General features: G+C 46.5%; 1 protein-coding gene across 1 annotated transcript; it reads right to left on the bottom strand.

Moving 5' to 3' along the window:
- Positions 1–801: 801 nt before the first annotated feature.
- On the bottom strand, positions 802–15,329 carry IZUMO4 (IZUMO family member 4). The gene is made up of 11 exons (XM_083484160.1): positions 15,025–15,329; positions 14,335–14,415; positions 13,938–14,009; positions 11,561–11,587; positions 9,787–9,862; positions 7,436–7,483; positions 4,984–4,998; positions 4,096–4,143; positions 3,419–3,436; positions 1,786–1,808; positions 802–978 (listed from the first exon to the last, which is right to left on the bottom strand). The coding sequence occupies exons 1-11, from the start codon at positions 15,299–15,301 to the stop codon at positions 878–880; spliced, it is 786 nt and encodes a 261-aa protein (XP_083340286.1). The 5' UTR covers positions 15,302–15,329; the 3' UTR covers positions 802–877.
- Positions 15,330–19,985: the final 4,656 nt, after the last annotated feature.

Below are 19,985 nucleotides of genomic sequence, written 5' to 3'. Positions count from 1 at the left end.
GACGTGCTTTCAAACTGCTAGGTTGGCAGGAGCAGGGACCGAGCAACGGGAGCTCACCCCGTCATTGCGGGGATTCGAACTGCCGACCTTCTGATTGGCAAGTTCTAGGCTCAGCGGTTTAACCCACAGCACCACCCGCATCGGTTTTGGTTACTTACCTGTAATGGTTCTAGGGGTTGCTTGTGCGTAAGCCAGTGCAAACACCTGGCTGGGTTGCCTGAGTGAACCTTTTCTGTCCGGACAGCCACTCGCCCGTGGCTGTCTCAATCGCTGTCAGAATCCATCAGTGGGCGTTTCTTAAACTTCTTCCAGCAAAGAAGCTCTTTGACGCCAAGTCTCCGCCTACTCTCCCAGCGCGGAAGCCTTCTGCGCAAGGAGGGCGTGGGCAGCGGAGGACCTCTACTCTCCCCGCTCATCCCCGGCAAGGAGTCATGGGATCGCCTCGCCGCTTCCCCCATCTGCCCCCCTTCTCCACTGGTGCTACGCTGATTCGCTTCCCCAGAGAATGGGCTGCCTCTCCCAATCCCGGGACGCTCTCTGGAATCCCTCTGGATTTTGCTCTCTCCCTCCGGCACTGATGGCAGTTCCCTGACATTACCCATTAATTCACCATTTCGTTTTTTCTTGAGCCATTTTGTTTTTTCTTGAGCCATCAAACCCCTTTTTCAGTTGATCCCATTTTCCCTTTCAAAAGACCCGGACCATTTCATATGTAGTTGGGAGGGATCTACCAGGTTCCTGGCTGTTTGTAAAACCAACGAGACCATCTTTCTGATACAACCAAGCTCGACAGCAGCAAACTGCAGGGGTCCCTCTATCCATAATTTTATTACATCAAAGTGGGCTCTCCATAGAACATTGCGGAAAAGAAAATAATTCAGCAGATCGGGGCGAGGAGCTGGAGAACGGGGGTCTCTCCCTCAAGCTCCTTCAGCGCCATCAAGTTGAGCCAGTTTTTCGAGAGGGTGCTTTCTATACCTAGGGGACACAAAGCAGGCATTAGAGACCCCCCTTGTAGCTGCTGTCCCTAAAACCGGCATGCAGCGCCCTTCTGACTCCACCTTTCCATCTCTGTAACATGGTGGCATAACAGATTAGGAACCTGTGGCCTCCCCAGGTGTTGGAGGACAACTCCATTCCTGATTTTTGGGCTCGCTGGATGGTGGCTGTTTGCCAGGAGTCGGCAGCCACAGAGGTTCCTACGTCCCTTCCTGAAGAAGATGCGCAATACCTCGAAAGAATGCCTCTTTAAGATGGAACCATTACAGTGATGCCTCACAAGACAAAAAGAATCCGTTCTGTGATTCTCTTTGTCTAGCGGTTTTTTCGTCTTGCGAAGCAAGCCCATTGACGGATTAGCGGATTAGCACTATTAGCGGCTTTTAGCGGCTTATCGGCTTATCGGATCAGCTGATAAGCGGCTTAGCGGCTTAGAAAAGGGGGGGGAAGGAAAAAAAACCGCAGGAACTCGCAAGACATTGTCTTGCGAAGCAAGCCCATAGGAAATTCGTTTTGCGAAGCACCTCCAAAACGGAAAACTCTTTCGTCTAGCGAGTTTTCCGTCTTGCGAGGCATTCGTCTTGCGGGGCACCACTGTACTCCCATCTCACACGTGGTCTGGGAGGACAGGAGGGGAGAGTCCAGCAAGAGATGGGCCAGAGACGTATCTCCCTTCTTGATCTAAGAAGAGGTCTTCCTTGCTAATGGAAGAGAATGCCTCTATTTCACATCAGCCCATAAGTCGTGAAGAAGCCATGCACCCAAGTCAAAGTTTTGGAAACTTACTCGTAAAGTTCAGGTTCTCTGGTCTGCGGAAACAGAGGAAGACACGGAGTTAAGTTCAGCGCCATGTGCCGGTTGTATACATGTGTCGATAAAAAACAAAACTGCTAAAGACGCCACTGTCTCCCCTGGCCTTTATTTCAAGGAGGCCAAACCCTGAGTTAGTGCCCAGAACCCCTGGAGTCTTTCAGCACTTGGAGATTTGGGTGTGTGCAACACTGGTGTCAGAAGTGGTGATTCTGCTGACCTCCTTTCCAGGGAAAATGAGCCCTGGGTAGATGCAGGAACCCCTGGAATCTCTCGCTGCTCACGAGATTGGAGTGGCGTGTAACAATACTTATCATAGTTTCAAAGTATGATTGTTTTAAGCTGTTTTTATGTACGTTAACAATCATTGCATTGCGAATCACTTCCAGATGCCTCGTGGGAAGTAATTCATTAGTGAATTACTAGTATTATGAATTAGTAATTCATTAGGAAGAGCACGATTTTCTGCCAGAGTGTGCTGGGAGCTGTCTTTTTAAGAATATTAGATGGCCTATCTATTCCAGCACCCTCTTCTTGCAGTGCCCAACCAGATGTCTCTGGGAAACCCAAAGGCGTGATTCGAACACAAGAGCCCTCTCCTCTCTTGTGTTTTCCAGCAGTTGTTATTCGAAGCATTACTGCCTCCAATCGTGGCGGGCAGAGCATAGCCTTCTTGGCTAGCAGCCATCGATGGCCATGAATTTGCCTAATCCTCCTTTAAAGCCTTCCAGTGGCAGTGAGTTCCACAGTTCAACTGTGCCGTGTGACAAAGGACTTTCATCAGTCCTGAATCCTCCAAGCTTTGTCAGATATCCAAAAGTTCAAGTGTTCTGAGAGGCAGAGAAAAACTTCCCTCTATCTGCTTTCTCCAAATGATGCGTGAACTCTCACGTAACCCCTTTCTGCACTAAAGGTAAAGGGACCCCTGACCGTTAGGTCCAGTCGTGGCCGACTCTGGGGTTGCAGCGCTCATCTTGCTTTACTGGCCGAGGGAGCCGGCATACAGCTTCCGGGTCATGTGGCCAGCATGACTAAGCTGCTTCTGGCGAACCAGAGCAGCGCATGGAAATGCCGTTTACCTTCCCGCCGGAGCAGTACCTATTTATCTACTTGCGCTGGTGTGCTTTCGAACTGCTAGGTTGGCAGGAGCAGGGACCAAACAACGGGAGCTCACCCCGTCGTGGGGATTCGAACCGCCAACCTTCTGATTGGCAAGTCCTAGGCTCTGTGGTTTAACCCACAGTGCCACCCGCGTCCCCTTTCTGCACTAAAAAGCCCCAAATACTCCAACCTTTCTCCATCCCATTGATCCTTCAGGTTGCCCCTTTTCTGAACTTTCCCCTGCTCTACAATCTCCTTTTCAAGGAGAGGTGACCAGAACGGAACAGGGCATTCAAAACATGGCCACACCATAGACCTGCGACATTATGGGATTAGGATAAGGGCGCTGGGAATTGTCGCTTTGCAAGAGGCAAACTACAGCTGTCTTTGGGACTCTCTCTGGGGGAATCCATTTTTGAAAATGTTGTGTGCGTGCGCAGCCACAAACACAACAACCACTTTCGGCTCAGCAACTCCCGTCCATCTTTCCTCGAGGCCGGTTGTTTACCTTGTAGATGTGCAGTGGCTGAAAGATAAAGGAGTAGGGAGAGAAATACAGAATTGTACAGTTGGAAGGGACCCCCGCTGCAATGCTCTAAAAATGTTCTTGGTGGTTTCTTAAACACATTGATGCCGTGGGTCCCAATTCCTTTCCTTCCCCCTGCATCTGCCTCCGTCTTTCCTTGTGGACCCTGTAGGTGCTGTAAGCCGCCCAGAGCGGCTTGGGAAACCCAGCCAGATAGGCGAGGTATAAATAATAATAATAACATTATTATTATTCCAGGTTTACACCTGCTTAGCTGCTGCAATGCTGCATCAGCAGGAATTGATAGGCGTTCAAAGGGTCCCCCAGCCCCCCTGCTGAACGCAGGATGCAACATAAAATCCCAGAGAAAAATCCTGAAAAGCACAACATCCCTGATAGGATGGCCATCCTGTCTTCCCTTCAGCTCTGGCTCCGCTTCCTGGGACGGAACAATTATCCCAGAAAGGGGCCACTCCTCTGTAGGACTGAGTCCCTGCTATATCCTCTCGACAGATATTCGTTAATTTAATCTATAAGCCTCCCCCTCTCCCACAAACTCATTCTCCCAGCCGCTGTTTCCCCACTCGCAACTGTTGCCCTACGTTTTGTGGTGAAGTACCTCAGTTTTTCCAATGGCTTTCAAGGAAATGGGCGCCTACCTAAATCCCGGGAGTTGCTTCAGTGCCATTGACCACTCGCCTGGGTTCCTGTGAAGACAGCAGCCAGGTGTTTAAAAAATCACCTGGAAGAGTTCCCAGCTAATTAAAAAAAAAACTCTGAAATTTTGGATTATTTGAAGGGGGGGGAATATAACCAAATGAAATCGCAAACAGGATTTGAAATTTGAGCAACGGGAAGAAAATGATAATGGATGAAATCTGTCTTAGATGAAAGGGATTGGTATGAAAAACAGCATGGAAGAAAATGTGGGAAGTCAAATCATAAGAGAAATGTGTAACAAATTTGAAAACTGAAATTAATTGGTTAAAGTTTTGAAAAAATTAATTTAAAAAATCTTAAGTAAAAAAAAGAGTTCCTAGCAAAATCATTTCTGAGGATCTTAACGCACACACGCGCACACAAACGTCATATTCTGCACACACACACACACACACACACACACCAATGTGCGTCATCTGGTCCAACCCTCTGCAATGCAGGAATCTTTTGCCCAGTGTAGGACTTGAACCCACAACCTTGAGATTAAGAGTCTCGTCTTCTGCCCACTGAGCTACCCCAGCTCATCTTGCACCTCAGGGTGGGTCTCCCTCAGCTGCTTAATGTTTCACTTTTGGCAGCCTGGACAAAAGTGGTGTGTTGTCTGTTTTTTCCACCTCAGGGGGCCAACCCAGAGCCCCCCAGCTGGTCATTTCGGAAAACTCTACTGCCCCTCTACTGTCCATCACTCCCTTCCTTGCAAGAGTGTCGCACGGGGCGCAGCCAAGGGGGCCTTGCAGAAAGGGGCAAAATCTTCCATTTCCCACGCTCAAATTTTCGTCGCTGCGGAAAACTTTGCTCCAAAACACGAGTGAAAACACCCAACTTACGTTGTCAAACTGTATCTGTGAGAGAGAGAAAGGGGAAGAGGAGGAAAAAACAGAGGATATAACAGGCTTCTTTATTTCTTTATATTTCTTTATATTTCTTCAACCAGATTCTTATATTGCTGGGTTGTAACAAAAACCTCTAAGTGGTGTGCAAGAAACATTAAATGTTACTGGTAGAAACAGTTTTTAAAATGGCTAAAAGCATTTGAAAGGTACTGTATTTTTCGCTCTAGAAGACTCACCTTTTCCCTCCTAAAAACTAAGGGGAAATGTGTGTGCATCTTATGGGGCGAATGCAGGCTGCGCAGCTATCCCAGAAGCCAGAACAGCAAGAGGAATTGCTGCTTTCACTGCGCAGCGATCCCTCTTGCTGTTCTGGCTTCTGAGATTCAGAATATTTTTTTTCTTGTTTTCCTCCTCCAAAAACCAGGTGCGTCTTGTGGTCTGGTGCGTCTTATAGAGCGAAAAATATGAGCGACAGCACTAAAAGGAGATCAAAACACGTCAATGTTTATGGGGCAACCCAGCCAGATGGGTGGAATAATAATAATAATAATAAGTGTCGGGATACTCCTCCCTAAACAAATATGTTTTAAGCAGGCACCACAAAGAGTACCACGGAAGTTCCTGCCCGATATCAAGTGGCAGTGAGTTCCAAAGTCTTGGTGCCGCCACCTAATGGGAATCCTGTAGAGCCCCCACCAGCCAGTTCTTTCTAAAGGGGGGCAGGACTGCTGCGTTCTGCTTCCCCCAAACTGCCTGGGGCTTGTCGCTTGTGCGTGGACATGGCATTGTTGACCTCTGCAATGTGAAAGTCCGAAGGGCCAAGGTGGGGCCCTGTGGCCCTCATTATATTGCAGGGACTGCAACTTCCATTAGCCCCAGCAGCCCACATGGCCGGGAGCTGGGAATGGCAGGAGTTGGAGCTCTGCAAAAATGAGAGTGCCATTGATCCTTGATCTAAGGGAAGAGGCATTCCCTTCCTTCCTTCCTTCCCTTCCTTCCTTCCTTTCTTTCCTTAATTTTGTTTTTATTAAATTCAATAAAGCAGAGACTGCAGCACAAAGCAACACACAGTAACAAGAGCAGTTCCAAAGTGGTTAAAAAAACCACAATGTCTTGATTAAAACCTGAGACATTACAAAAGTTTTCCAACCACCTGCCTGCATTCTATGAAGCAGGTGTCAGCCAAATGTCATTTTACATGGTCTTAAAACGCTGGCAGGTTCTCCACAGACAGGTTTGTGAGGCTGGTGGGAGAGCTTTATTTTCTCCCCCCCCCCCCAACTTTCATATGAAAAGAAGGGAGACCAGGTTTTATTTTCCTTTATAACCCCATTTGCAACTCTTCCAAGCCCAGCTCGTCGTTCCGAACTAATGTTATTGAACCACATCTCAAGAAGTCGCAACACCTGGGATTTCCAGGGATCTGCTATCACTAGGTGTGCAGCTACCAGTAGAAAAAGAATTAGGGTAAATCTTTATGCTGGGTGGTAGGGTTTTGTGAAAGCAGGGCTAAGGCTGGGCTTGGCAAGAGAGGTTGTTTAATAATTTCGGAGAGAAAACCAAAGAGCCGGGTCCAAAATATATACCGTATTTTTTGCTCTATAAGACGCACCAGACAACAAGGCGCACCTAGTTTTTGGAGGAGGAAAACAAGAAAAAAAATATTCTGAATCTCAGAAGCCAGAAGAGCAAGAGGGATCGCTGCGCAGTGAAAGCAGCAATCCCTCTTGCTGTTCTGGCTTCTAGGATAGCTGTGCAGCCTGCATTCGCTCCATAAGACGCACACACATTTCCCCTTTTTACTTTTGCAGGAGGGAAAAAGTGAGTCTTATAGAGCAAAAAAATACGGTAAATCTTTATGCTGGGTGGTGGGGTCGGAATCTGGGTTTAGTGAAAGCTAAGGCTGGTACTGGCAAAGGAGGTTGTTTAATAATTTCGGAGAGAAAATCGAAGAGCCCGGTCCAAAATATATCTACGATTTTGCATTCCCAGCAAGCATGAAGATATCTTCCAAGGGCATTCTCCTTCCTCAGGAGGGAATGCATCTTGCAAATAGAGGCCTTCCGCCAATGATCTATGGAGGGATGCAAATTCCCCCTGCCCCTGCTGCCAGGAGGGGCATTCTCCATTCCCAGGAGGAAGCGCCTGTCCTGAACAGAAGCATTCTTCCATTGCTTGCATGCACTAGAGAATGCATCTTCTTAGACCACGGCAAACCTGTGACCCACCCGATGTTGCAACTCCAATTCCCACTGGCCCCAAGCCAGGGATGAGTCCAACAACTTGGGGAGGGTCCCAGGAGGCCGCTCTCCCCGTCTCGCTTCGTTCACCCTGTCTCCAGAAACATGGGGACTAGAAACTTGCCCAGGGACTGCTTGCTCCCCTTTCTTGCCTCCCAAATGCCTGCCCACCACCGCTAACCCTGCACAGCCCCTGGAAAACTCACATGTACTCGTAGAGGCCCTTCAAGGCGTCTTCCCAGTCTTCAGAGGACCTGGGGGGGGGGCGGAAACAGGGGACAGAAACTCGGGGTCAGAATGTGGGGTTGTGCAGCAGGAAGAATACTCATCGCAAAGTATTGGAAGACACAAGATCTACCCACTCTGGAAGAATGGCAGATGAAGGTGATGGACTACATGGAACTGGCGGAAATGACTGGCAGAATCTGTGACCAGGGGAAAGAGACGGCGGATGAAGATTGGAAGAAATTTAGAATTTATCTTAAGAAACATTGTAAAATTAATGAGTGCTAAAATGTTGAAGTTTTAGAAAAAAGGGGATTACAGCTGTAAAAGACTAAGTAAAAGAAAAGAATAAGGGAGAATTGGATAAAACCAAGGGGTAGGATTTGCTGAAACAAATTTGGAAATTGGGATGCAGAAAGGGGAGGTATGGGGAAGTCGATGAAGTAAGGTTTAAGAAAATTGGATTTGAAATTATACATGTTTGTTTATGTGTTTGTTTGTTTGTATTGGGTAATGTTTGTGGTTATAAAAATTGTGAAAAACCAATAAAAATTTTATAAAAAAAACACAACAGAATGTGGGGTTGTGGCTGGAGAGACTTCTTGGGTGTCAGGGCCAGATGGAAGCCACTTGCCCTAAGAAACCAGTCTCCCCTGTTTTTTAATATGATTATTAGTTTATATTATTTATTTTTATTTTTATTTTTTACCAACAACCAAACACAAACAGTGAAACCCCCCCAGGCAGCTGATACATTGGGTATACATAATCAGTAACAACATATTCAAATCAACCATATGGACAATTTTATATACGTTAACACTCCTCCATCCACAAGGTTTATTTAAACTTTAACATTTTCATTGCCCCAAATTGTTCAAACTTACCCAAATAATTCAATATCTTCTCAAACCAATCCTCCTCTTTCTCACTGACCTCAAACCCTTTCATTCTGTGTATCTTCACAGTTAGATAGTCTAAAATTATAATATTCTTCAGTTTTTTCCTTCATTCGTTCACCCCTAGCTCTTCTGGATTTTTTCCAATTACTCGCTATAACCCGTCTGGCTGCAGTTACCTTGCCCTTATTTTGTGTTATGAAACAAACAGATGAGGGAAAGGTACGCCCATCGTCTGCACTTTAAATTCATCGTCTTTTTTGCAGTTTTTAATGGAAGATCAAACTAAGATCATGGCCACTGGTCCCATCACCTCCTGGCAAACAGAAGGGGAAGAAATGGAGGCAGTGAGAGATTTTACTTCCTTGGGCTCCATGATCACTGCAGATGGTGACAGCAGTCACAAAATTAAAAGACGCCTGCTCCTTGGGAGAAAAGCGATGACGAACCTAGACAGCATCTTAAAAAGCAGAGACATCACCTTGCCAACAAAGGTCCATCTAGTTAAAGCTATGGTTTAAAGAAGGCTGATCGCCAAAGAATGGATGCTTTTGAATTCTGGTGCTGGAGGAGACTCTTGAGAGTCCCATGGACTGCAAGAAGATCCAACCTCTCCATTCTGAAGGAAATCAGCCCTGAGTGCTCACTGGAAGGACAGATCGTGAAGCTGAGGCTCCAAGACTTTGGCCACCTCATGAGAAGAGAAGACTCCCTGGAAAAGACCCTGATGCTGGGAAAGATGGAGGGCACAAGGAGAAGGGGACGACAGAGGACGAGATGGTGGGACAGTGTTCTAACTGCTGGAAGTGTAAACAAGCAAATTGGGATTTCCCCCCCATATGTAGGTGCTGGACTTGTAAGAAAGTCAAGGGTATTTTGGGATAGGATATATGATGAGATAAAAAGGATGCTCAAAGTGATTATACAAAAAAAGAAAGAAGTGAAGCTTTGCTCTTAGGGATTAGAGGGACAGAAGTTTCAAAAAGGATGATTAAGCTGTTTATGTAAGTAAAGAGAGCAGCTAGGATTTCTTAATGCACAAAAATTGAAGGAAAAAGCTCCCGCCAAAGAAGAATGGATAAGGAAATCAGTTTTGTTGAATTAATCAAACTCAATTGTTCTAATTGGATTTTGAATAAATGTGCAATTTAATTGTTTCTGATTTAGAGTTTCATTGTGTTATTATCTTCCTTGCAAACTGCTATTCTGAATACTGCTTTCCCCCTGGGAATGAGTTGGTGGAACCAAGGGGACGTACTCCCCACACTCCCGCAAAAAAATAATGTTTGGGAACCTCTGGCTTAGATTTCACACAGTGGAGAATAAGCGCAGGAATGGGCCTGGAAGCTTTTCTGCTGTGGGAATCAACCTCCCCCAAATGCCATTTGTAATTGTATTTTTTCTAACGTGGGAATGAGAGAAAGAATTCTTACTCGCAATTATATCCAAAGCAAGCTGGCTTGGTGACGTTGCAGGTTACGCAAGAAACGGCTTCGTATTGCTTTATTCCTGTAAAACAAAAACAGAAGACGTCAAATATGGCAGCCAGATTGGTGACTGGAAGCGGCTGCTGGGACCATATAACACCAGTCCTGAAAGACCAGGCATAGGCAAACTCGGCCCTCCAGATGTTTTGGGACTTCAACTCCCATCATCCCTAGCTAACAGGACCAGTGGTCAGAGATGATGGGAGTTGTAGTCCCAAAACATCTGGAGGGCCGAGTTTGCCTATGCCTGTGAAAGACCTACATTGGCTCCCAGTGCGTTTCTGGGCACGATTCACAGCGTCAGTGCTGACCTTTAAAGCCCTAAATGGCCTCGGCCCAGTAGACCTGAAGGAGCATCTCCACCTCCATCACTCAGCCCAGACACTGAGGTCCAGCACCGAGGGGCTTTGGGTGGTTTCCTCACTGTGAGAAGTGAGATTACGGAGAACCAGGCAGAGGGCCTTCTCGGTGGTGGCACCCTCCCTGTGGAATGTCCTTCCATTAGATGTCAAGGAGATAAGCAACTATACAATTTTAGGGGACATCTGAAGGCAGCCCTGTATCGGGAAGTTTTAAATGCTTGACGTTTTATGTTTTCATATGTGTTGGAAGCTGCCCAGAGTGGCTGGGGCAACCCATCCCAGTGGGCGGGTTATAAACAAGATGGTGTTATGTGGTCCCAGCGGCTCCTCCCCGTCACCAGTCTAGCAGCCGCATTCTGGATCAGTTGTAATAAAGCACTAGAACCTGCAATGCAGACGTCTTTGACATCCTCCTTTGGTATCCCTGTGCCGGCCACTCCTGCAAGCCCTCCTGTGGGCTCAGGACAGGAGGCTGACAGCAGGTGGCGCCAGAGCCAATGACAAGCAGAGAGGGCTCTGTTTGGTTTTGTCCCTGTTCTCCTCCTCCCTCCCTGCTGTTCTAGGAGGGCAACACTGAGACTGAGGAGGAGGAGGAGGAGGAGGAGGAGGAGGAAGATGGGAGGCAGGTGGCCGGCTGGTTGAGGCTGGTGGCGCAGCATCTTCCAGTGCCACGCATGGACCCATTTCCTCTGCATCAGAGATTAAAACACCAGAGCATCATTTGCGATGCAAAGTCCAAGCCCACGTTTTGAGGAGTGGGGCAGTTTTTTCCAGCTGAGGGGCCGCCTTCCTTTGCATTCCATCACCCTGGGGCCACTAGCCTTTAAAGGTAAAGGGACCCCTGACCATTAGGTCCAGTCGTGGCCAACTCTGGGGTTGCGGTGCTCATCTTGCTTTACTGGCCGAGGGAGCCGGTGCACAGCTTCCGGGTCATGTGGCCAGCAGGACTAAGCCGCTTCTGGCGAACCAGAGCAGCACATGGAAACACCGTTTACCTTCCCGCCGGAGCGGTACCTATTTATCTACTTGCACTTTGATGTGCTTTCGAACTGCTAGGTTGGCAGGAGCAGGGACCGAGCAACGGGAGCTCACCCCGTCACGGGGATTTGAACCTCCGACCATCTGATCGGCAAGTCCTAGGCTCTGTGGTTTAACCCAGAGCGCCACCCGCGTCCCTATATAAACCACTCCTACCTGCAACTAACCCTTCAATCATGGATGTTGGCAAACCCACAGGCTCACGTCTTGACCCCACCAAAGTCGGAGGGTCTCAACACACGCTCCCCTCTCTCCGTTCAGGCACACAAAAGGCACTGCCGTGATTCAAGATGGCACCTCCCCACAAAAGCCCAACTTACCACAATGGCGTTCACACTTCACTCTACCTAAGGAAAGGCGAGAGAGAGAGAGAAAGTGAGTCGGTTTTTAGGCAGTGAGGTTCCCTCGTGGCTCTCTGGCCACCTCTCAAGAGTAATTGAAATTTGGGCCACGGCCGGGCAGTTGATTAACTGGTTGCATTCAACCAACTTAACAGTGCTGGAGCTGAGATTCCTGGCATCGCAGCGGGTTGGACTAGATGACCCGTGGGGTCCCTTTCCAACTCTTCAATGCTAGGATTCATTTCCGGCAAGGCGTTCCCAGAAGTTATGCATCCCCTCTTGATCTCAGCTTCTGCGCTTCTAATGGTATTGTGTCATTATTATTTTTTTGTCATTGATAATTTTGAAAAGCGAGCAAACCGCCCCAAACGAAGGAGAAATGCAGAAATGCATAAACTACTCGAAAAGAACCCCCCCCAAAAAAACCAAGGAAAACACTGAAAAACAAATTCACTAATAACCCGCCGACACAAATTTATTCCTCTTAATTATTTGCACGAATGGATGAGGAGTAGGGTTATTATGAAACTATGCTGAAACGCATTCCCAAAAGATTTGTGACAAGGTTAAAGTCTTCTGGAATTATATATATAATGAGTTTTTAAAAATGTTCAGGTGCCTGAAGAGACCTGAAGCATTTCTATTAGGAATGGTTGGACTGGAAATACCAAAAATAGATTAAAATTTTACTAGCCCAAAAATGGAAACAGCAGGAGCTACAATAGAAGAATGGCAGGGCGAAGGTAATGGAGTATGCGGAAATGGCAAGGCTGATCGGACGCATCCAGAACCAGGGTGATCAAGCGTTCCAGAAAGAATGGGCTAAATTTACACTATACTTAGAGACTCATTGTACACATATAAAGACACTAGCAGGACCGAGATAAGACTCGCTTTGTGAGAAGAATCAACATTCTATTGAAGACAAAAGTGAACGTTAAGACCTGATAAATATAGGAGGGAGATGTTATAAATGTGCAAAATAAAATGTAGCGGAAGGAAACCAGAAAAAGGACGGAGGGAAGTTGAAAGCTCTGCAAGAGCAAATGATATGATGGTTGTTATGTAATGGCATCATATACAGTAATTGTTAAAATTTGGAAAATTAATAAAAATTATACAAAAAGAAAAATGTTCCCCACAAGCTGCCAATTTAGAAGGGTTCATCCCACCGGCTGCCATATTAGAAGATGGATTCCCAAGACATTCCCACAAGCCATTATGGTAGAATAGGCACTTCCTTCAGCTGACTGTTTGAAGAGGCATCGCTCTTTGTTGTGCCAATTCACTTGCTCAAAAAAATTAACAATCGAACATCAAATTGATTCTAATTTAATACAAATTTACACGCATTTCCAAATAATAAATAATAATAATAAATTTTATTTATACCCCGCCCTCACTGGCCAGAGCTGGGCTCAGGGTGGCTAACACCAATAAAATTACAGGAAAAACATAATAAGGAAAAAAACCCAATTTAAAATACAGGTTAAAATGCAATTTAAAATGCAGCCTCATTTTAAAAGCAGCCCATAGATCAAAACCATAAGGGGAGGGAAGCATAAGGGTCAGACTGAGTCCAAACCAAAGGCCTGGTGGCACAGCTCCATCTTGCAGGCCCTGCGGAAAGATGTCAAGTCCCGCAGGGCCCTGGTCTCTTGGGACAGAGCGTTCCACCAAGTCGGGGCCAGTACTGAAAAGGCCCCGGCCCTAGTTGAGACCAATCTTGTGACTTGGGACTCTAGGGTGTTGCTATTTATGGACCTTGAGGCTCTCCGTGGGGCAGACCGGGAGAGGCGGTCCCGTAGGTACGAGGGTCCTAGGCTGTGAAGGGCTTTCAAGGTCAAAACCAGCACCTTAAATCTGACCCTATACTCCACCGGGAGCCAGTGCAGCTGGAAAAGCACTGGGTGAATATGCTCCCATGGCAGAGACCCCGTGAGGAGCCTCGCTGCAGCATTCTGCACCCGCTGGAGTTTCTGGGACAGCTTCAAGGGCAGCCCCGCATAGAGCGAATTACAGTAGTCAAGCCTGGAGGTGACCGTCGCATGGATCACTGTGGCCAGGGCGGGGCGGGAAAGGTAAGGCACCAACTGCTTAATATGGTACCAACTGCTTTAGTACCTTTCAAAAATAGAATGAACACGCTTTAGCATTTTATCCAGAGGCGATGGATTCCCCTTGCCCCCCATCTTGAAAGAGGCATTCCCACCAGCCGGCCTGCGAGAGGGGCTTCTGCGCGAAAGAGCCATCTTGCTTTCTTAACATGCCTCTTTTTAACTAAGCCCTGCTCCGAAACACAGGTATGTATAATCCAGGAAAGAAACTCCAAACGACGGAAAGAGGGAACACTCACTTTCGATGATGGCATTCCGTAGCAATTTGACTTGTTCCTCGAAAATGGAACGCAGGATTTCCGGAAGGACACCTTTGGGGGGGAGAAGAGAGAGCGAGAGAAGCCCGGCAGCATGTGTGTGTGTACTTTTTAAACTTGGTAGACCATGAATCTTAATCTCAGGGTTGTGAATTCGAGCCCCACATTGGGCAAAAGATTCGGGCATCGTAGGGGGTTGGAGTAGATGCCTCTGGGGGTCCCCTTCCGACTCTACAGTTCTGTGATTAGGAACATCTGCAGACTTTTGCAGAGGAATCGCAGCCCCGGGCGATTCTAGTTGCCATAAATGGTCATCCTAATCGGGGCAAACAGATAAAGGCAGACCCTTTCTATATAATCTATATTTACATTTATTTACCTGGCTTGTAAGTGTTGCCTTTGAATAGGGTGTCCAGCTTCCCATAGACGACTGTAGCTATTGCCTGGAGTTTCTCCATCGCTGTGCAAGATGGGGAAAAGACAGGATGTGGGGAGAGAGCATACAAAAAATTATAAGCCCCCCCCCCGGAAGCTGCAGTCCACATGGACCTTAAATGCAAGGCTGCGCTCCTAACGGGTCAAGAGTTTTGGCAAAGGGACATTTCGATTTTATAAAAAAGAATAACCTGGTTTTTAGTCACCGCCACACCTTGTGGAAGGGAGTTCCACAGGTGAACCCGGTGCAGGAAAGCCTTGTCTAAGTGGCAGGTGGGGGGAAACCTATTTGTTTAAACTCAAGGGCCACGTTTCCTTCAAGCTGGCCTTCCCAGGGCCGCATTTCAGGGTCAACAGTGGGCGGTGCAAGGGATGTAAGAAGGCTGCGGACCCAGCTGGGCGAATGAGGGCGCGGGGCCCGGGGGAGTGGCCTGCGGAGATTTCCAGGGGCCAGGTGGAGAGGTCTTGAGGGCCACACTGGCACACAAGCCTGAATTTCCCCATCTTTGACATGGGGCCCGTCCATGGGGAGAGAGGGGGTGTTATTGCTTAGGAGGTGCTATGACCCGAGGGCCACATCGGGAGGTTTGGAGGGCCACATCCGGCACCCTGGGAGTCAGGGGAGGTGACTCACGGATCTCGGCCGGGACCCCCAGGTTGAGTTCCGCCAGGGTGTCCTGGGCCCAGCCCCGCAGCCTCCGCCCGGCAGCCGGGACGTCCCCCAGCCCCCAGGACTTGCGGCTCAGGTGGGGGGCGTAGGAGGCGAAGCGGAGGGCGAAATTGGGGTCGCACTGCAGGCAGAGCCAGGAGGGGCCCGGCCCCAGGATCAGAACCGCCACCAAGGCCAGGCATGGGGTCCGCCAACCCATCTCCCATTCCTGGCATCTCCAGGGCATCAGACAATGGGGCATTCTGGCTTCCAGGGAACGTTCCGGAACAGCCCCGGTGGTTCTAGATCGTTCCGGAGCGCATTCCGGTTCTCCTGAGGGCAGCGTTGCCGCCTACTCCCATAACAGCCTCTTAATTACCCCGTGTGGGTCGGAGAGATGGTATTGTCGGCCATCTTCCAATGCGCCCCCTAGTGGCCCCCCGAGGGCAGCGTTGCCAACTCTCCCCTCTCCCCGCTGCTCTTAAGCGCTCTTGTGGCAGGGAGTTCCACAAGTTAGTCTGGCTAACTTTCCTCTTTTTTAAAAAAAGAATTAAATATTTCCTTGTGTTACAAAACAGACAAATAAGCACGGAAAGGTACAAACAGGGGAAAAGAGGGGGGACAGCTATTTTCCAATGAAAGTGCGGTTTGTAAAAGTTTCAAATAAATAAAGAAACATGCAGAACGGGAGCTTTTTACAATTGATTTAAAAAGGCAACCAAATGAGCCGGACTCTTTGGCAGGTTTTGAATAAACATACACAAATTTATTGGTTGATAACATGGTAGACAGATAATATGTAAGGAAATGTATAGTTTTATAACATGCAGAGAATAATATGTGCTGAGAAAACAGAGAGGAGCTGAGGGGAGTCTCGGGGGGGGAGGGTTTGAAGGGGGGAATAATGAACATGATATGTTTTGATAATTGTTAATAAAAAATAAATGTTGAAATTGTTAATAAAAAATAAAAAATTAAAAAGAAAAATGCAGATAGACTGCCCCTGGCTGGGATGCTTCACACTGACTATAGTCGCCGGTTACCCTTGGTAGATTTCATGCTTTTTTGTGAATTTGCCTTAGTCCTTTTCCACTAGGAACTGCCAAGATGCTTATTTTATTAATATTATTATTAGAGATATTTTTTAATTGATTTTTCACAGATTGGCCAGTTTACTTATATTTCAACATACGTTTTTCTTAAAAATTTGACTCCCCACCCTTACTTCCAGGATATTTTCATTCCCTAACTTCTGAAGCCATTCCTCCTCCTTAGTAACTAATTATTCTGGCTGCTGTTGTTGCAGACATAATTAGTTTAATCATCTTTTTTGGGGGGGAACTACCACCCTAGGAGAAAAGCTGCAGGACTTTTGGGAACAACCAACTGGAACATTTTCTTCAACTCGTTATCTATCTTTCCCCCCAAAGCCTTTAGCTTTTATATACTTCCACCACATATGACAAAAAGGACGCTCTTGTTGCAGTGAGTTCCACAGGCGAACCAGGTGAGGAGGTGTTGCTTCTCCAGCCACCAGCCTCCCCTTCCTGCAGATATGGAGATGAAGCAATTGCAGAGGGCGGCCAAGACTTTTCAGCTTGAAAAACTTCCCCACCCAAAAATAATATTATGGTTTTTAAAATAATATTTATAAATAAATATTATGTTTTTGTACGTGCTGGAAGCCACCCAGAGTAGCTGGGGAAACCCAGCCAGATGCGCGGGCTATAAATTATTATTAAGATGGGGATGCCCTGCAATTTCAACGGGTCTACTCTCGAGTAGGACCACGCCGGGGCAGTGCCTGGATCGGGACCCGGAAGGGGTGGTGCCGCTCAGCCCCGATCCTGCCTCCAGGGTGGAGTAACGTGCGGAGAGTTCCCCTCTTTTCCAGCGATCCGAGAACGTGGCCGGGGGGGGGAGACTGACCTTGACACGCGTTTTGGGGAGCCCCTCCGGAAAGCAGGTAAGGCGCACGTGAGGATGCGGGGATGCGCGCCCGCCTCCCCTTTTAAAATCGGCGGTCGAATTTGCATTGCAGCTTTGTTCCCCTTTGCAAAAAAGAAAAGCCTGTCTGATGTTGCAATGCATTGCAGATTTCCGGTGTTCCGCGCCCCGGAAACGCCTGCTTCCTCTCTTGCTCGCGAGTAGGGACGAGGTTAGGGCCTCTACCCTGTAAGATCATTTGGGGGGCGATTAACTCCCCCCCCCCAGCGATCCTCTCCTGTTTTTCCCACGGTGGGTTGCCAACTTACGGGGAAGAGGAACAGCTGGTATTTAAGACGACCACCAATTTTTGATAAAGTTAGCAGAAAACATCCTTTTATTTTTATTTTTTTTTATTAACAATTCCAACATAACACAATATCAAAACATATTATATTCATTATTTTCCCCCTCCCCAGCTCCTCTGATTTCTCAACACCTCTTGTTCTCTGCGTACTGTAAAATTGTATAAATCCTTATATTATCTGTTTTACTATGTTAGCAATCAATAGGTTTGTGTATGTTTATTCAAAACCTGCCAAAGAGTCCAATTCATTTTGTGGTCTTTTTAAATACTTTGTAAAAAGTTCCCATTCTTCTTTGAAGTCACAGTTGTCCTTATCTCACAGGTTATATGTCAGTTTCGCCAGTTCTGCATAATCCATCAATTTCTCTTCTCACTGTTCTTTAGTCAGGGTTTTCTCGTTCTTCCATCCTTGCGCTATCAAGACTCTTGCCGCCATTGTCACATACATAAATAAGTTATTTAATTTCCTTGGCAGGTCTTTTCCTACAATCCCTAACAAGAATGCTTCTGGTTTTTTTTACAAATGTCATTTTAAACATTTTCTTCAATTCATTATATATCATTTCCCAATTTTTAAAAAAAATTCTCTACATTCCCACCACATATGATAAAAGGCCCTTTCCTTTTCAGAAAACATTGTTTTATACACGGGAAAAGACGGCAATTCCAGAGACTTTCTGCTCCAAACAATTCCCACCCTCTTTGATAACTGTTATTTGCAAAACGATATCAAAATATAAATAAAAAATAACACACACACCCCCGTAAAGTGCCGGTTAGGGACTTGGGGGCATCTTAATTTTTTTCAGAAGCTTGTCAGATTCATTTGAATTCCACCCCTTCCCCCCATTTGATCTGGATTAATAATAATAATAATAATAATAATTAAATTTTATTTATATCCCGCCCTCCCCAGCCAAGCAGGCCTCACCTTGTAATTGTTATTTCAAAATCTTATAAATGCAGCAAAATGTGAATTGCGGGGGGGCTATGAGAATTTTAAAACATCAATGTTATTAAAGGTTTTCAACCTAATATACCATAAAATTCAAGCTAAACTAAAGAGAATAATGATAAAAAAAAATCAAACAGGAAAAACTAAATTCTCTCTTCCTATGGGACTCTCCATATGGGGTTCAAAGAACTCCGCACATGCTATCTTGTCCCTTATGACAGAGCTGCAAAGTTTGCCCGTGTTCTTCAGCCCATTCCGCAGATGGGGAAGACCGAGGCCGAGAGCAGGGCGGTTGGTGTGGCTTGCCTTTCGCATGCCTCATGTCAGAGGCGGCATTCGAACTCTGGGCTTCCTGCTTTGCAGCTGTGTCTCAGGGTGGGGGGGCTGCGGTTCGGTGGGGAAGGGATTTCAGCCGAAAATATTCACGAACTCGAAACGAGGAACTGGTAGATCAAAACCAGCATTTGGAGGCCAGTTGCTGGAAAGATGCAGGAAATGGATTTTCCTGGCAATCTTCCCGTTGTAAGCATGCAGAAAGAATTTCCTGCCAGGGGGAATTCCTCATTTCAAAGAACTATGAATAATTGGGATTCTGGCTTCCTGAAAGTCCTGGGTTTTTTGTTTTTTTAAATCATCAGCGAGTCTTTTTCATTTGGAAGTTTAGAGGGTTCTCTCCCCACACACCCCTTTATATTATTTATTGGCGTCAAAATGAAGGGTAGGCAAACATGTGTGCTTTTATTTAAAATGCATCCCTGGGTTATTTGCAGGGCGTAGAAATTCGTTCATTTCCCCCCCTTCAAAATATAGTCTGGCCCCCCAAAAGGCCTGAGGGACAGTGGACCGGCCCCCTGCTGAAAACGTTTGCTGACCCCTGAGATAGATAGATAGATAGATAGATAGATAGATAGATAGATAGATAGATAGATAGACAGACAGACACCCTCGGCCGATTCATAAGTTAATGGACTATGCGGAAATGGCAAAATTGACAGCAAAAATAAAGCGATAAAAGAGACAAATGTATCTTTAACCCAATGTATTATTGCAGCCTTTTTTTTCACCATTCAAGCAGCATAGCCTTCAACATTTCTCCAGTGAAAAGACGGACGTCCTTCTCAATAATAATAAGTACCAGACTTTTAGAAGACATCTGAAGGCAGCCCTGTTTAGGGAAGCTTTTAATGTTTAATAGACTATTGTATTTTAATATTCTGTTGGAAGCCACCCAGAGTGGCTGGGGAAACCCAGCCAGATGGGAGGGGTATAAATAATAAATTATTATTATTATTATTATTATTATTATTATTATTATTATTATTACAGCACCCATCTGACTGGGCTCTCCCAGCCACTCTGGCCGACTCTCAACATATAAAATATTATAATAAAACATGAAAGTATCATTCAGTCTAGGTCTTGTGCATAGATTTTTACAAAAGATGAAAATTTTCACCCCAGAACCATTTCCACCGACCCCTGAGAGTGTCAGTTCCAACCACTTTGGAAAGCCCAGATCAGTTGAACCAAGAGGGGGAGGGGGCTTTCTCCTGGCTCCCCTCCAAAAAACGTCATTTTCGTATAAATAATGTCGCCCTTGGGTTTTTTAAAAAGAAGAAGAAAAGGAAAAAAAAACCCTCTTGCACGAGCGTCGCTTTCCCTAAAAGGAAGTGAGTTCAGCAGGCGTTACTCATCAGG

Source organism: Podarcis liolepis, assembly GCF_965112155.1.
Source record: "Podarcis liolepis genome assembly, chromosome: 18".
Taxonomy (NCBI): Eukaryota; Metazoa; Chordata; class Lepidosauria; order Squamata; family Lacertidae; genus Podarcis; species Podarcis liolepis.
The sequence above is the reverse complement of the archived record's forward strand: the minus strand, read 5'-3'. Positions and strand labels throughout refer to the sequence as shown.

Bases quoted from the DNA above. Each gene is read 5' to 3' on its own strand.
- IZUMO4 (XM_083484160.1), bottom strand. From the start codon at position 15,301: ATGCCCCATTGTCTGATGCCCTGGAGATGCCAGGAATGGGAGATGGGT. The intron at 7,484-9,786 runs GTAAGAATTCTT...CCCCCCCCCCAG, and splicing joins TGCTTTGGATATAATTGCGA to GTCCTCTGAAGACTGGGAAG. The intron at 979-1,785 runs GTAAGTTTCCAA...TGTGTCCCCTAG, and splicing joins AGAGAACCTGAACTTTACGA to GTATAGAAAGCACCCTCTCG.